Source organism: Mustela lutreola, chromosome 14 (assembly GCF_030435805.1).
Source record: "Mustela lutreola isolate mMusLut2 chromosome 14, mMusLut2.pri, whole genome shotgun sequence".
NCBI classification, from domain to species: domain Eukaryota; kingdom Metazoa; phylum Chordata; class Mammalia; order Carnivora; family Mustelidae; genus Mustela; species Mustela lutreola.
Genome location: NC_081303.1, coordinates 19,961,808 through 19,980,416, shown reverse-complemented (window position 1 = coordinate 19,980,416; position 18,609 = coordinate 19,961,808). Strand labels below are relative to the sequence as shown.

Genomic DNA, 18,609 nt, shown 5'->3' with positions numbered 1-18,609 from the left:
TAATTCTTATATTTACCTTCTTCAGTTACAATTTTGTTAACATTTCAGATTCTGAATTTTAAAAAGTAGAACATAATTGGAGTAAGAAAAATGATCAGAAAAACAAAACTTTGAGGGTAATAGTGCAGAAATATAGACTAGAGGGCACTGTAGGATTAAGAAAAAGATTAATGATGAAATCATATCTATCAAGTGTCCTCAGGAAAGATGATCCAGATGTTAAAAGCATTTTGCACAGCACCTGGAACCCAAAGGGCATTAAAGAAAGGGCTGCTAATAGACTATACCAATTTCAGCATTAGAACAAGAATTATATTTATGTACAAACATTGAATGCCTTCCTACGATCTATGAGTCACTCTATGAAGATACTAGGGATTCAAAACATTTTACAACCATTCTCTGTTTTGGGTGTAGATATTTAACTGAAGACATGGGACAACCATTAAAAGATCCCAATAGTGCAGTATAGTGCTTTGTAAGCACATATAAGAGTAGTTGGAATTTGGAATACGGAGAAATTGCTGTGGGCAGGTGTGTTCTAAGAGTCCACTAAGCCCTGGTGTTTCTCAGACTGGGCTTTGCTAGAAGTTTAAACAGAAGAAGTGGTGCAGTGAGGCACTATAGGCAGAGGAAACAGACCGAGCAAAGATACCATCCAAAAAAAGCATTTTCACCCTCGAAGAGGGTTGGCTTTGAATAGTAGAAGTAAATAAAATTTGAGGGTTGGGGTTACTTAACTGTTGTGGCCCTTGAAGTAGCCACCTAAGGCAGAATGTTCATTCTGAAAGCAGTAGGAGACAGGGAATATTTTAGAAGAGAGAGTGGCGCTGTAAGTACTGATTAAACACTTAACTATATTCCATGCATTGTTCAAGATGCTGGAGATATAGCAGTTCGCAAAATCAGCAGAAACTTCACCATCAATGAATTTGTATTCCAACACAGAGACATAGACAATCTGTCAGGGGAGAAGCCACATGAATATTTGGGGGAAGAGTGTTCCAAGCAGAAAGAACTACAGGGGTACCTGGGTGGCTCAGTCAGTTAAGCATCTGACTCTTGATCTCAGCTCAGATCTTGATTTCAGGGTCATCAATTCAAGACCTGCACTGGGCTTGACACTGGCCATGGAGCCTACTTAAAACAAAACTAAACTAAACAACAACAAAAAGCTCAAAAAAAAAAAAAAAAACCCTATAAAGGCTATTAGGAGAGCTTGTGATGCTCCAAGAACAACAGGCCAGTGTGGTCAGAGTACAGAGGAGTTGAGTAGAAGGAGATGAGGTCATGACGGAAGAAGTGTCTGGATCAGACAGAGCCTTGGGACCACAGCTAGGAATTTAGATTTTATTTTAAAAGTAATGGGATAATGTGTTGGGCTGGGGCAGAGAGAGTGGCATAATGTGATATATGCATGTAGAAAAATCACTCAGTTGGTGGTGTGGACATTTAAGTATAGGAGGAGCTGTACCTCTCTCTTGGTGAGAGAAAATGATGGTTGGGGTGCAAGCTGTGGCAGGGAGGTGATGAGAAGCAGGAGGAGTTACGATATATTTTGTTGTGAAGCCAACAGGACTTACAGAGACCTGGATGCAGCCAACAAAGGAAAGGAAGGAATCCAGATGACACCAGGATTTTGTCCTGGCATACCCTTTACTGAAATGGGAAAAGATGTGGGGAGGGAAGTTTTGGTCATGTAAACTTATGATATTTTTAAAACATCTCAGTGAAAAAGTTAGGAGATACCTGGATATGATTGAGGAGTTCAGGGAAGATACTTCAGCTCAAGACAGACATTTGAGGGAGGAGTCAAGATGGCGGAGAAGTAGCAAGCTGAGACTGCTTCAGCTAGCCGGAGATCAGCTAGATAGCTTATCTAAAGATTGCAAACACCTGAAAATCCATCGGCAGATCGAAGAGAAGAAGAACAGCAATTCTGGAAACAGAAAAACAACCACTTTCTGAAAGGTAGGACCGGCGGAGAAGTGAATCCAAAGCGACGGGAAGATAGACCCCGGGGGGAGGGGCCGGCTCCCGGCAAGCGGCGGAGCAACCGCGCACAAAATCAGGACTTTTAAAAGTCTGTTCCGCGGAGGGACATCGCTCCAGAGGCTAAACCGGAGCGAAGCCCACGCGGGGTCAGCGTGGCCTCAGGTCCCGCAGGGTCACAGAAGGATCGGGGGTGTCTGAGTGTCGCAGAGCTTGCGGGTATTGGAACGGGAAAGCCGGCTACAGAGACAGAGCCGACAGTAAGCTCGCAGCTCCGTGTTACCTTGAACCGGTCGCAGGCTCGGTGAGCTCGGAGCGCGGCCGGAGGTCAGGCAGACGGGAGTAACTGGGCGCTGTTCTCTGAGGGCGCACTGAGGAGTGGGGCCCTGGGCTCTCGGCTCCTCCGGGCCGGAGACCAGGAGGCCGCCATTTGTATTCCCGTCCTCTGGAACTCTACGGAAAGCGCTCAGGGAACAAAAGCTCCTGAAAGCAAACCCGAGCGGATTACTCACCCCGGCCCCGGGTAAGGGCGGTGTAATTCCGCCTGGGGCAAAGACACTTGAAAATCACTACAACAGGCCCCTCCCCCAGAAGATCAACAAGAAATCCAGCCGAGACCAAGCTCACCTACCAAGGAGTGCGGTTTCAATACCAAGGAGAGCAGCAGAATTCCAGAGGAGGAGAAAGCCAAGCACGGAACTCATGGCTTTTTTCCTGTGATTTTTTTTAGTCTTGCAGTTAATTTAATTTTTTCTTTTTCATTTTTTTTTTTTTTCTCGCCTTCGGGTAAAATTTTTTTTTTTTTTAACTGTTACCTTTTTCTTTTTTAACGATTTTTTACTAGTTTATCTAATATATATATATATTTTTTTACATTTTTCTTAGGTGTTTTCTTTTTTAAAAAAAAATTCTTTTCTTTTTTTTTTTTTTTTTTTTTTCTTTTTTCTTTCTTCCTTTTTGAACCTCTTTTTATCCCCTTTCTCCCCACTCACGATTTTGGATCTCTTCTAATTTGGCTAAAGCATATTTTCCTGGGGTTGTTGCCACCCTTTTAGTATTTTACTTGCCCCTTCATTTACTCTTATCTGGACAAAATGACAAGACGTAAAAATTCACCACAAAAAAAAGAACAAGAGGCAGTACCGAAGGCTAGGGACCTAATCAATACAGACATCGGTAATATGTCAGATCTAGAGTTCAGAATGACAATTCTCAAGGTTCTAGCCGGGCTCGAAAAAGGCATGGAAGATATTAGAGAAACCCTCTCGAGAGATATAAAAGCCCTTTCTGGAGAAATAAAAGAACTAAAATCTAACCAAGTTGAAATCAAAAAAGCTATTAATGAGGTGCAATCAAAAATGGAGGCTCTCACTGCTAGGATAAATGAGGCAGAAGAAAGAATTAGTGATATAGAAGACCAAATGACAGAGAATAAAGAAGCTGATCAAAAGAGGGACAAACAGCTACTGGACCACGAGGGGAGAATTCGAGAAATAAGTGACACCATAAGACGAAACAACATTAGAATAATTGGGATTCCAGAAGAAGAAGAAAGTGAGAGGGGAGCAGAAGGTATACTGGAGAGAATTATTGGGGAGAATTTCCCCAATATGGCAAAGGGAACAAGCATCAAAATTCAGGAGGTTCAGAGAATGCCCCTCAAAATAAATAAGAATAGGCCCACACCCCGTCACATAATAGTAAAATTTACAAGTCTCAATGACAAAGAGAAAATCCTGAAAGCAGCCCGGGAAAAGAAGTCTGTAACATACAATGGTAAAAATATTAGATTGGCAGCTGACTTATCCACAGAGACCTGGCAGGCCAGAAAGAGCTGGCATGATATTTTCAGAGCACTAAACGAGAAAAACATGCAGCCAAGAATACTATATCCAGCTAGGCTATCATTGAAAATAGAAGGAGAGATTAAAAGCTTCCAGGACAAACAACAACTGAAAGAATTTGCAAATACCAAACCAGCTCTACAGGAAATATTGAAAGGGGTCCTCTAAGCAAAGAGAGAGCCTACAAGTGGTAGATCAGAAAGGAACAGAGACCATATACAGTAACAGTCACCTTACAGGCAATACAATGGCACTAAATTCATATCTCTCAATAGTTACCCTGAATGTGAATGGGCTAAATGCCCCTGTCAAAAGACACAGGGTATCAGAATGGATAAAAAAACAAAACCCATCTATATGTTGCCTCCAAGAAACACATTTTAAGCCCGAAGACACCTCCAGATTTAAAGTGAGGGGGTGGAAAAGAATTTACCATGCTAATGGACATCAGAAGAAAGCAGGAGTGGCAATCCTTATATCAGATCAATTAGATTTTAAGCCAAAGACTGTAATAAGAGATGAGGAAGGACACTATATCATACTCAAAGGGTCTGTCCAACAAGAAGATTTAACAATTTTAAATATCTATGCCCCCAACGTGGGAGCAGCCAACTATATAAACCAATTAATACAAAATCAAAGAAACACATAAACAACAATACAATAATAGTAGGGGACTTTAATATTCCCCTCACTGAAATGGACAGGTCATCCAAGCAAAAGATCAGCAAGGAAATAAAGGCCTTAAATGACACACTGGACCAGATGGACATCACAGATATATTCAGAATATTTCATCCCAAAGCAACAGAATACACATTCTTCTCTAGTGCACATGGTACATTCTCCAGAATAGATCACATCCTCGGTCCTAAATCAGGACTCAACCGGTATCAAAAGATTGGGATCATTCCCTGCATATTTTCAGACCACAATGCTCTAAAGCTAGAACTCAACCACAAAAGGAAGTTTGGAAAGAACCCAAATACATGGAGACTAAACAGTATCCTTCTAAAGAATGAATGGGTCAACCGGGAAATTAAAGAAGAATTGAAAAAAATCATGGAAACAAATGATAATGAAAATACAACGGTTCAAAATCTGTGGGACACAACAAAGGCAGTCCTGAGAGGAAAATATATAGCGGTACAAGCCTTTCTCAAGAAACAAGAAAGGTCTCAGGTACACAACCTAACCCTACACCTAAAGGAGCTGGAGAAGGAACAAGAAAGAAACCCTAAGCCCAGCAGGAGAAGAGAAATCATAAAGATCAGAGCAGAAATCAATGAAATAGAAACCAAAAAAACAATAGAACAAATCAACGAAACTAGGAGCTGGTTCTTTGAAAGAATTAATAAAATTGATAAACCCCTGGCCCGACTTATCAAAAAGAAAAGAGAAAGGACCCAAATAAATAAAATAATGAATGAAAGAGGAGAGATCACAACTAACACCAAGGAAATACAAACTATTATAAGAACATACTATGAGCAACTCTACGGCAATAAATTTGACAATCTGGAAGAAATGGATGCATTCCTAGAAACATATAAACTACCACAACTGAACCATGAAGAAATAGAAAGCCTGAACAGACCCATAACCAGTAAGGAGATTGAAACAGTCATTAAAAATCTCCAAACAAACAAAAGCCCAGGGCCAGACGGCTTCCCGGGGGAATTCTACCAAACATTTAAAGAAGAACTAATTCCTATTCTCCTGAAACTGTTCCAAAAAATAGAAATGGAAGGAAAACTTCCAAACTCATTTTATGAGGCCAGCATCACCTTGATCCCAAAACCAGACAAGGATCCCACCAAAAAAGAGAGCTATAGACCGATATCCTTGATGAACACAGATGCGAAAATACTCAACAAAATACTAGCCAATCGGATTCAACAGTACATTAAAAAGATTATTCACCACGACCAAGTGGGATTTATTCCAGGGCTGCAAGGTTGGTTCAACATCCGCAAATCAGTCAATGTGATACAACACATCAATAAAAGTAAGAACAAGAACCATATGATACTCTCAATAGATGCTGAAAAAGCATTTGACAAAGTACAACATCCCTTCCTGATCAAAACTCTTCAAAGTGTAGGGATAGAGGGCACATACCTCAATATCATCAAAGCCATCTATGAAAAACCCACCGCAAATATCATTCTCAATGGAGAAAAACTGAAAGCTTTTCCGCTAAGGTCAGGAACACGGCAGGGATGTCCATTATCACCACTGCTATTCAACATCGTACTAGAGGTCCTAGCCTCAGCAATCAGACAACAAAAGGAAATTAAAGGCATCCAAATCGGCAAAGAAGAAGTCAAATTATCACTCTTCGCAGATGATATGATACTATATGTGGAAAACCCAAAAGACTCCACTCCAAAACTGCTAGAACTTATACAGGAATTCAGTAAAGTGTCAGGATATAAAATCAATGCACAGAAATCAGTTGCATTTCTCTACACCAACAGCAAGACAGAAGAAAGAGATATTAAGGAGTCAATCCCATTTACAATTGCATCCAAAACCATAAGATACCTAGGAATAAACCTAACCAAAGAGACACAGAATCTATACTCAGAAAACTATAAAGTACTCATGAAAGAAATTGAGGAAGACACAAAGAAATGGAAAAATGTTCCATGCTCCTGGATTGGAAGAATAAATATTGTGAAAATGTCTATGCTACCTAAAGCAATCTACACATTTAATGCAATTCCTATCAAAGTACCATCCATCTTTTTCAAAGAAATGGAACAAATAATTCTAAAATTTATATGGAACCAGAAAAGACCTCGAATAGCCAAAGGGATATTGAAAAAGAAAGCCAACGTTGGTGGCATCACAATTCCGGACTTCAAGCTCTATTACAAAGCTGTCATCATCAAGACAGCATGGTACTGGCACAAAAACAGACACATAGATCAATGGAACAGAATAGAGAGCCCAGAAATAGACCCTCAACTCTATGGTCAACTAATCTTCGACAAAGCAGGAAAGAATGTCCAATGGAAAAAAGACAGCCTTTTCAATAAATGGTGCTGGGAAAATTGGACAGCCACATGCAGAAAAATGAAATTGGACCATTTCCTTACACCACACACAAAAATAGACTCAAAATGGATGAAGGACCTCAATGTACGAAAGGAATCCATCAAAATCCTTGAGGAGAACACGGGCAGCAACCTCTTCGACCTCTGCCGCAGCAACATCTTCCTAGGAACAACGCAAAAGGCAAGGGAAGCAAGGGAAAAAATGAACTACTGGGATTTCATCAAGATCAAAAGCTTTTGCACAGCAAAGGAAACAGTTAACAAAATCAAAAGACAACTGACAGAATGGGAGAAGATATTTGCAAACGACATATCAGATAAAGGACTAGTGTCCAGAATCTATAAAGAACTTAGCAAACTCAACACCCAAAGAACAAATAATCCAATCAAGAAATGGGCAGAAGACATGAACAGACATTTCTGCAAAGAAGACATCCAGATGGCCAACAGACACATGAAAAAGTGCTCCATATCACTTGGCATCAGGGAAATACAAATCAAAACCACAATGAGATATCACCTCACACCAGTCAGAATGGCTAAAATCAACAAGTCAGGAAATGACAGATGCTGGCGAGGATGCGGAGAAAGGGGAACCCTCCTACACTGTTGGTGGGAATGCAAGCTGGTGCAGCCACTCTGGAAAACAGCATGGAGGTTCCTCAAAATGTTGAAAATAGAACTGCCCTATGACCCAGCAATTGCACTATTGGGTATTTACCCTAAAGATACAAATGTAGTGATCCAAAGGGACACATGCACCCGAATGTTTATAGCAGCAATGTCCACAATAGCCAAACTATGGAAAGAACCTAGATGTCCATCAACAGATGAATGGATCAAGAAGATGTGGTATATATACACAATGGAATACTATGCAGCCATCAAAAGAAATGAAATCTTGCCATTTGCAACAACATGGATGGAACTAGAGCGTATCATGCTTAGCGAAATAAGTCAAGCAGAGAAAGACAACTATCATATGATCTCCCTGATATGAGGAAGTGGTGATGCAACATGGAGGCTTAAGTGGGTAGAAGAATAAATGAAACAAGATGGGATTGGGAGGGAGACAAACCATAAGTGACTCTTAATCTCACAAAACAAACTGAGGGTTGCCGGGGGGAGGGGGTTGGGGAGAAGGGGGTGGGATTATGGACATTGGGGAGGGTATGTGATTTGGTGAGTGCTGTGAAGTGTGTAAACCTGGTGATTCACAGACCTGGGGATAAAAATATATGTATATAAAAAATATATGTTTATAAAAAAAAAAAAAAAAAAAAAAAAAAAAAGACAGACATTTGAAAGTCATTAGCATTAAAAGGACATTTGAAGTCATGGAACAGTGCGAACTTGTTTAGTAAAAGATCATAGAAAGGGAAGAGGGGAGGGAATAGGACAGATCCCTGGGGGAGACAAACAGCCAAAAAGCTGGAAGGAACGATTGAGAAATGTCTCAGGAAGGAGCCAGATGCAGCCGAGAAGGCCAATAGAATGAGGATAGGGAATTTAACATTGGTTCTGTCAAGATAAAGATCTGTGATGACCTTGATAAAAGCCACTACAGTGCAATGATGGGGACACAGACCCACTGGAGTAGGTCAAAGGGAGGACAATGGGGAGATGAGAAAGTGGAATCTTGTTGAGATGGGGACAGAGAAATAGGATGGTGGCTGAAAGGGAATGAGAGATTAAAGGAGAGGTTGTTTTGCGTTGTGTTCTTTTTAAGATAGATTTTTAGCATATTCATATATGAACAAGAAAGATCCAATATATAAGGAGAACTGGGTGATGCAGAAGAGAAGAAGGCAGTTGTAAGGCTGAAGTCCTTGAGAAAACAAGAGGCGTTGTAATCTAGGACGGAATTGGAGACATTGTCCAAGGTGGGAACAGAGATGCTTCTTGCACACTAGCAGATGGGAAGGCAGAATGTGTAGGTCCAGATGCAGCTGGGTTTGTGGGCTTGAGGTGGAAGGAAGAGGTAGGTCTACTTTGAGTACTTTCTTTATGAGGTATATAGTTCATCAGCTCAAGAGAGATGCTGGAGGTGTTGGGAGAGAAGACAAGGCATAAAACAGATCGCTCGGAGAGTGGGAAAGTGAATTTACTATGGAAGCATAGTTGCATCATTTGGCAGCATCGAGTGCCAGTGTGACATCTGTGGTTGTAATTTTAAAGTGATTCAGTCAACACAACTGTGTGAATTTTTCTTGCAGTGTTCTTGGGATTGAGTCAGTGGATAATCAAGTTCAAGCAGGCCTGGGATTTTACCAAGCAAGATCCAGGGAAGCAAATCAAGAGTCTTTCTAAAGGAGTTGAGGGTTAGAGTGCCAGCCCAAGAAATCTAGGTTGGATACCGATGGACCTGAGGACATGAAGAGGTGATGGGGACATGGTAGTGGGTCACTGAAAGAATGATTGTTGGTGCAGGAACTAGAATTCCAGTCGTCCGGTGGATCACCACACGGATGCTGAAGTTTTTTAAGAATGATGGTAGGGACAGGGGGTGCCTGGGTGGCTCAGTGGGTTAAAGCCTCTGCCTTCGGCTCAGGTCATGATCCCAGGGTCCTGGGATCGAGCCCCACATCGGGCTCTCTGCTCCGTGGAAAGCCTGCTTCCTCCTCTCTCTCTGCCTACTTGTGATCTCTGTCTGTCAAATAAATAAATTAAATCTTAAAAAAAAAAAAATAGTGACGGTAAGGACAGCAAGACTGTGAGCCCAAGGCTGTCATCATCAGTGGCTGAAGAGGCATGACCAGGGGGCAGAGGGGGCTAATAAACACTTCAAGAAACTGGGAGTTTTGAGGGATGAAAGGGAAACAATTTGGGAGGGGAATTAGGGGCGATAAGAAAAATCAGCTTCTACCCTGATGGGTGAAAGGGAAGCAGTGTCCTCCAAAGGAAACCAATTTTTAGTTAAAATAAAAAAGGTGAAGAGACATTCAGAGAAAGTAAGGGACTGAAACGTCAAAGAGTTGATGAACTACAGACTGGAGTTTCAGAGAGCAGAGTGAGGAGCTGGGGTGGGCTGGGAGCTGGGGTGTAGCACCTGCTAAGGCTCGCAGGAAGCACTCTGTCCATTGCTCTACCCAGACTCACTCACTTTGTATGTTAGGAGCCATATAGAAAATTTGGGAATGTGCTTCCTGCTCAGAAAATTGGAGGCTACTTCTTATAAAGGTGAAAGAAGTCAAAGGGTTATATGAGGCATGTGGGGATTGGTCTTGCTAGTCAGAGCATGAGCTGATGAGAGATCTCAGGTGCCCCTTCTCAGTAACAACATTCTGAAGCCACAGAATGTCATGTAAAGATTATTAAGATTATTGGACATGAAGTTGAGCTGTCCAGTGATCTTACCAATTACTCACTATTGGATCTTGGCACCATTTACTCCCTATTTGACCTTGGGCAAGTCCCCATCTGGGTGGGTCTTAATTTCTTCATCTATAAAAACAACCAAAAGATAAATGAGGATAAATGATGTCATGAATATGAAAGCACTTAACAAATTGCAAGTGTTGAGTGTGACCGTTTTTGTTGAGAACAGCATCGTGCTTGAAGAAGACTATTTTTACAATAGTGTGCATAATGAGTTAAGACGAGGCAAGACTAAGTGCATGAGATTTTGAAAATATTAAAATAGCCCAAGAATGGGGACGCTTGGGTGGCTCAGTTGGTTAAGTGTCTGACACTCGATTTTGGCTCAGGTCATGATCTCAAGGTCGTGAGATCCAGCCTAGCGTTGGGTTCCATGCTGAATGCAGAGCCTACTTAAGATTCTCTCTCACTCTCCCTCTGTCCATCCCCAGCAGCTCATGCTCTCTCCCTCTCTAAAAGAAGTAAATTAATTAATTAAATTTTTAAAATAGCCCAATCATGGTGAGTGAGAATCTGAGCTAGGGTGGTGACTACAGCAGTCAAAGAAGTTCAGGACAACTTTAGGTTTATGATTAAATGATTATGATTTAGTTAGGATTTGGTACAAACATGATCTCTCAAATATTTTGATGGGGGGGCATGACTGGGCTGGAGCATTGTATGCTGCTGGATGGTGTGTGTCCAGTGTAGACTGCAGAAAAAATGGTCACCCAGGAGAAAGACTTGGCTAACTGAGCTGTGAATTCAGCCCACTTGCCAACACAGCTTGATGCCAGTGACTACAAAGGACCAGCTTCGGGGGCAAGCCGAGTGGGGGTAAAGGGTTTAGGAGGCAGACTTAGGTTCAAATACCAGCTCTATCAGTGTCCTTGGGCAAGTTGTTGAAGCCTTTATTTCCTTATCTGTAAAAATAAGGACTTGTGAAAATTAAATAACTGTGACTATATACGTCAAGAGTGTAGCCCAGAGTTCAGTAGTTAATAAGATCTCTATCATAATGACTGTGATTATTATTCTTAGGTCTTGAAACTATCCAGGAGCCAATGAAGCATATTGTCTCAGTTGGTATGGCACAGTGAGGGGCTATGTCTAGAGAGGGATTCAAATTATGAATGATGGAGTCAGAAATGACCCCAAACCAAAGCTGGGATATACCTAACCTTCAACTCTGATGAGACAAAGACACATCTCTTCTTCTTGCACAGTTAATTTCTTAGTTCTAACTTTATCGTTCCCTGTCTTTCCCCGTGGCTTTGCTCAGTCTTTGGGGACAAAACCCAGACATATTTCTCATATTTTTGCTCAATGGTGGCTTTCAGAAGCCAACCACTTGTGACTTGTGGGGGACACTTGTCCTGTGATTGCAATGACTGCCCATGTTTGATGGAAGCAAAGTGGCTAAAAGCAGTCTCTTTGGATGAATTGTTAAAGCCACGCAGGCCATGTGAGTGCCAAACAGAGACCAACAGCGTGAAAAGGGGAACTCAAAATGTAACCCCCTCCCAACTGCAAGACACAAGGAGGAAGAGCCAGGCAGCCCGTCCAACAACATTATGAACAAGAAGGAGTTTGTATGCTAAGTTCCTTTCTCTCAAAAGCCTAACTCTGTACATGGTGGCTCCTCCAACAATATTTGTTGATTTAAAAAAAATTAATGAGGAGTGGGGTGGAGCAGAAAGGAACAAAATATTCTGAGCTTCTAATGGAAACAGAAACACAGGCACTGTGTATTCACAAAAATGTGACCATAGGGGTCAAGCTTGAAGGAATAAGACCAGTTCTTGTGTTGGACTGAGGAAACCCGTCTCACTACCTTCTAGAACTTCACATCATTCGATCATAAGAGAAACTGGACATTGTGACGTCGTGGTTTCTCTTTAATACCCCAGGGAAGGATACATTAAACAAATAATACTCTTTGGACAGTATCTCAGTCAGAAGGATGAAGAAGTTATGCTGGGGTATCAAATAGTGACAAAAATCTCATTGGCTTCCTACAGCAATGGCCTATTTCTTGCAACACAAAGTCCACAGTGGTCCTCGCGTCCTTCTGGGCACCTGTCCTCCAGATGCTGGCACATGATTCTAGGCTGCTTCCAATGTGTGTGGCTTCTCCTTTATCAACATCTGCTACTGTGACCGTTGTGGTGGGCTGGGACAGGGTGGAAGGAGGGCTTGGAGAGCTGAGAAGTAGAGATTCATGAGCCCATGACCAACTTCAAGTGTGAGGAAGTGATTCTTCTCATCTGCCTGGAGTGGAGGAGATGGCGACTACTGAGCAGTAGTGATGGCCGCCACCGGCAGTTCCTCAAGCCACCCAAGTGACCAGCTCTCACCGGGTGTTCTTTGTATTACCCCTTTAAGGAAAACCAAAGGAGTACTTTGGATTTGCAATTCCCCAAATCCTCAAAACCTTTCCAGACTCCCCACTCAACATGGCCTCCGAACTTTCAAATGTATAGTTTGTAAAGAAAACTTTTTTTGGAGTATGAAATAAGAGAATCTTGTATGCAGTGTCCCCCTACCTGGACATTTACCTGTTAGCCCTGTACCAAGTTTTGTGATGTGGGCTGGCCCTCAAAGGCAAATTTCTGTTAAAATAAAGGACCTTTTGCATACCTGTAGCTAAACCTGCCTGAATGGGATAAAAATAGTCCTAGACTAGTCCCCTTGAAAATATACAGAGAAAGCATTATTTAGAAGAAGTCTGGCCTACTTTTGAGGTCTTTCATTATGAGCCACATTAAGTAACAGCTGAAAAGTTACTGAGTTTTTCCAGTGTCCATTTTACTGTGGTGAGTGCTTTGTGTGCAGGACTCACTTAAATTTCACAACACCCTAAGAGATACACTTTTTTAAAAAAAATTTTATTAAAATATAATATATTAATAGCCCCAAGGGTACAGGTCTATGAATCGCCAGGTTTACACACTTCACAGCGCTTACCATAGCCCATACGAGAGATATACTTTTATCATCCTGATTTTACACATGAGGAGACAAGCTTGGAGAGGTCACTTAACTCTTCCAGATCTTCACAGAGCAAAGTTTGGACCCAGACCATCTGACTCCAGGGCCTTCACTCTTAACCATTACCCTAGACTGACTGTCATCTCCTCTGAAAATAAGTCTTAAGGGAAATGGAGTGAATATTGCAGTCTGCATATGAACAAGCATTCTGGAAACCCTGGCCATCAGGGTTCTTGTGTAGCCACTCAGTCCCGGAGAACTGCCAGGCAGTTATCCCCAGCCCGGACATCCAGACTGTGTTCCCAGACACCAGGTGTGTGGATGGAATCCTCTTCCCTGAGCCTTTCACTAACAAAGCCCTCTGTGTGTTTCTTGTGTCTTCCAGTTGACGGTCCTCCAATGGAACCCTCACAGTTTGTTTCAGCTGTCCCTAAATATCCAGACAAGATGGGATTCGATGAGGTAGGAAAGGTGTCTGTGTGTGCATGTGCACGTATGTGCATGTATGTGGCATGCTTACATGTTTGTATTGGAGGGCAAGCCAGATCCTACATCTGAGAGCCAGCGAAACTGGCTTGGTGGCTGAAAAGGCACCAAGGTCTTGGGAAAACCTCTCAGTCTGTGACATGTCTCAGCTTGCTCATCTTAAAAAAGGAGCATTTGGGGGTGCCTGGCCAGGTCAGTCAGTGTAGTATGCAACTCTTGGACTCAAGAAGTCATGAGTTCAAGCCTCACGCTGGGTGCGGAGCCTACTTAAAATAATAAAGAAAATAAACAAATAAAGATAAAAGATGAAAAAAGAGAATCACATGCACCTGAAACTAATGTAATATTGTGTGTCAGCGATACTCAAACAAAAAAACTTTTTTTAAAAAGGAGCATCATGGTGAAAATGAATTAGTCATTGGGTTGGAAAGAAGTTACTATTTAATCAAGAGCAAATTTTATATTTTCTAGGAGCAGATACCGCTATATTTTGTGAACCTTTCTATCAAGATTCAAGGGTAAAGAGGAGAATGTTTTAAGTATTCAAGGACCTTAGCTTTATTCTGAGTGCATAGAAACCATTCTGGCACAGTCTGTGTTTTGTTTTCTCTGTGCTATTCTTCCATGGAAAAAGGTTGAAGGCAGGACTGAGAGGGAAAGGAAAAAGAGAAAAAAAGAAACTTATTGTGAAATTCCTCCTTTTAGTGGGTAAGAACTTCATAACACCCCAAGGGCCATATTTATTGTACAGTTTTGATCGCATGAAGAAGGAAGCAGGAGTATAAAGAGATACCTCTCTTGGTAACACACACTACAGCTACTTGGGAGTACCCAAAGTGTGACTCCCAAGTCACAGAATCCTTTGTGGATCCCTTCGGTCATGTAGCTGCAGATCATATTCAAGCCTTTGGTGGTCTAGAGGGTAGGACAGTGCCTCAGGAATCCACAAACTGAGATAGAATTTTTCCATGGATTCTGGGTATGGTTGTAGGCCTGGCTTTGTGCTGTGCGTTCCCACCATCGCTCCAGTCAAAGAAAAAGCCTTGTTTATCGCTCTTTGCTGGGTCACACATGTCCCCAGGTACAGCCATCTAAAAGCTGCTGGGAGGAACACTGGTAATTCTTGTATAAAATTGTCGTGAATCTGGGCTTCAGGAATGGGAAAGAATATTTCCTGAATATTAAATGGAAAGAGTTAGCAGCTATGATGCTGTTTCCACGGAGGGTAGGATGAGAAGAGATGATTTTAATGTGGGAGAGAGGAATTAGAATAAAGTGCAAATAATTTTTTAAAACAATCGGGGCTGCAGAGAGATCTGGTCGCCATCACGCACTGGACCAGCTTCCACGTCTCACTCGAGCTGTCCTTCCCGGCAACCCTCGTCAGCCCTCCGTTCTCCAGGTGAAAGGACCCAGGTGTCTCTACATAGATTCATTTTTCTATTTAGACACATTCCTCTAAAAATAAATTAGTTAATTAAATAAACACATTCCTCAGAGGAGCAAGCCAAGGGAAATCAAATGGGACAAAACTGGGATCTTCTAGCTCTGGTCTTCCATTTGGACGGGGCTGTAAGGACTGGGTCCCTGCTGGAAGTCTTTGGAAAATGCCAACTCTAGGAGGTGCTGCGGGTGTAAGAACAAAGATAACATGGTGGAGAAGGGGGATTTTCATGGGCTTTTTTCATTCTCCGAGTACTCCATGACCTTGGTGGTGGTGTCTGGGCTGCATTTGGCTCTGTGGTTCTTTCTCTGTTTGCTATCCACAAAGTATGAGCAAGCCGTCTGTGTTTCTCGTTCATGGCTACAATTTTTACTGCGCTTGTCCTGGCAAAAGCTGGGACTGAATTATTATTTACTAAAGTCTTCCCAGACTAGAGGGCTCTGGTGTGAGGGGACTTTTTGTTGTATTTCTGTTCATTTTTTTGTTCGGGTTTGTTTTTGTTCTCCTGGAGTGACCTCGGGCAGCTCCATGCACACACGGGAGGAAATGCCCCTTCCTTTCCGTATCTTTTAAAATTGTGGGATGAAACATGGCCCATCACACTGTGATCCTAAACAGGAAGAACATGAAATGTAAAAGAACACAACCATTAAGTTACAAGGTCCCAAGTTACAAGGCAAGTAGAGTCACCACAGAAATTATGTTAAAAATAAATACTCAGTTAAGTAATCAAGAGAAGTAATGAAATCAACTCAGTTAGGTCATCAGAGAAGTAATGAAATCATGATGCCCCAAATTTACTTTGCCCTAAATCAGAGGATAATTTCTTTAAAGAGGACATCTTGTTCTCCCATCAGTTTCCTGGCCCAGAGCTATATAAATGGATGGAAGTGAGAATATTTTGGAAGGATGGGTTGAAATTTTAGTGTAGCTTTTGATCCAGTAAAACATAGAACATATTGATGGTTATACTCAGAATAAGTGAACCAAATCTTCAGCCCCAGTACCCAGGCTGGTTACAAGACCTAGTTTCTTTTTTGTTCTGGACTTGACATAAAGCAAGCTTTGTCTAAACCACATAGCATAGGCATTTTAATCTGTGTTGTTCTTGTGAGGTGAGGTGGTTCAACTCTCCCTTTTACAAACAAGGGAACTGGACCGTGAAGCATCCAATGTCTTCCTCAAAGTGATCTGGGTCGTTAAGTCAGGATGAAGCCAGTGCCATCCCACTTATTCCTGTACGGTCTCCTTTTCTATGCTACAGACTACGTGTCATCAATATTTCTTGCCGGCAGCTGAAATCTCCTACTCTTAGAGGCCTAGTTTAATGTTCAGAGTGAGTTTGTCATTGTTTGTAGCAAAAAGACCTTGGGAATACACATATTTACCTATAAGAGCATTCATGAGTCTTCAGGTATTTCCATGGCTCCTTAAATCTGAGAATAGTCAGGACCATCTCGCTACCCATAATTCCCTGCTGTGGTTTCATGGTATGTATGTATTTCAGGCAGCCATCAGGAACATAGGGGCTAAGATGAGAGGCCATAGATGAACCCAGCCCTCATGGGAAAGGAACCTGGAGACTTCACGGACGAGTATGATGTGGAGATGACGCCTTTCCATTTCTCTGTTCCCTCAAAGGGCTGCCTTTAAGAGTAGAGCCCCTTCTCTTTACTTCTTTCCAAAAAAATCCCCTTGTCTCTAGGGGAGTTGAATAATTCTGGCAAAGAATCTCCCAACATTACGATCTTGATAATTCTGTTTGAATCCTTTGGAAATGCAAGGAATGTGTTAAGACTAGATTTTTCTCATTCTTTGAATGACTTGAAATTTATTACAATGGATATGAGATCGAAGAATAGCTAATATTGAGAACCCGTGAGATAGGACCAGGATCATCCCAGTTTCACAGATGAGGAAACTGAGGCCTGGGAACTGGGCCAAGGAAAATACTTAGTAAATAACAGTCAGGATGTGGACTTGGGGCTGCTAAATAAGTCTGACCACATGCCCGACTGCCTCCTACCTCTGAGTCTTCTGTTTGGGGTTTAATTCACGCTTGGCCTCCTCAAGAGTAACTTTGTGAACTTTCCTATCTCAAGAACAGGGCAAACCTGTCCACCAACAGGCATCAGAGAAACAAAGAGAGGGTGAAGTCACTGCAGGTGGTTCAATTTTGAAAGTCATTCTGTTTGGATTAATATCATTTGACTTGATATGAAATGTAAACAGATCTTCACCACGGTTTTCCTTTTTTTGTTTTTTTTTTTTTCCCACTCTTTCTTCTAACTAACTTTGGTCCTTACATTTACTTAACTTTTCAAACAGCCTAAAGGAAGACTTGAATAATCTGTGTTTCTTTTCCTTTTTCCTCCCTGTGGTAGATTTTCATGATCAACCTCAAGCGCAGAAAGGACAGGCGGGACCGGATGTTACGCACCCTGTACGAGCAAGAGATTGAGGTCAAGATTGTCGAGGCTGTGGATGGAAAGTGGGTTGGGTTTTTTCTTGAATTGCAGTTGTGGTTGGAGTGGGAAGGTGCCCTCTCTGACAGAGGGTTAGTGCTCGGCGGGAGGAATCTAGAGTCATTAGAAGACATGCTGTTCTAACCGCCACACGCAGTCTACTTTGGGAAAAGCGTTGTGAATGAGAGCAGCATTTAAATTAATTTCACCAGGTAGAGTAGGCCTGCAATCCAGTCATCATCCAGCGAACTCTGGTCTTCATTATGCTGAAGGCTTGCAATGGAAGTGATTTCCCCCTTTCTCTGGGGGTTTTCACAATGGTTGTGGTGGTTTCCAGCTTCATATAATATATTGGAAGGAATGCATTTCGAGTTGCATTCAGAGCCTGATTTAGACCAAAGTTGCCAAACCTGGGGCACCTGAGGTGAGTAAATGGGGGAGGAGAATAAATGGGGGAACATGCACAATGATCTGTATGTCCTGTTGCGTGAGACCTTGCCAGAGCCTGCCTGGGTTGATCACGTTTCCCAAGAATATGGCAGGAAATTCACAAAGGGAACTTGGTTGAATTCCTTCAAGGGTTTTGCTATGGCTGTTGTTTATTATCTCATTTTCCTTTGCCCTTTTATTTGACACTTTATTTCAAGGCGTCGATTTTTGCAAAACCTGCAGTTCCATGTTTTATGTAATTTGGAATACAAATGGCTCTAAGGAATATGGCTAGAAGCTATTGTGAAGTGTCTTATGACTGTGGGAGAATTTAATTAGTTTCTCAAAATGTGGCCTGGACACCCATGTCAGAGTCTCCAGGGTTAAGCAGATTCCTGGGTCCCTGCCTACAGCTGCTGAATCCTGATCTCTAGGGCTAGGACTGGGAATCTGTATTTAAGAAGCCTCAAATTCTTAGGTAAGGTTGATTCTTAGGTAAGGTTGCCACTCAGTTAAAATATAAAATATAGGACACTCAG

At 42.0% G+C, this 18,609-nt stretch overlaps 1 protein-coding gene across 1 annotated transcript in view; it reads left to right on the top strand.

Moving 5' to 3' along the window:
• Positions 1-18,609, top strand: part of COLGALT2 (collagen beta(1-O)galactosyltransferase 2) — a 109,776-nt gene that overhangs the window by 78,612 nt on the left and 12,555 nt on the right. The window contains exons 7-8 of the mRNA XM_059145441.1: positions 13,632-13,708; positions 17,561-17,667. Coding sequence (XP_059001424.1) covers positions 13,632-13,708; positions 17,561-17,667 — 184 coding nt within the window. The remainder of the gene's footprint in view (positions 1-13,631; positions 13,709-17,560; positions 17,668-18,609) is intronic.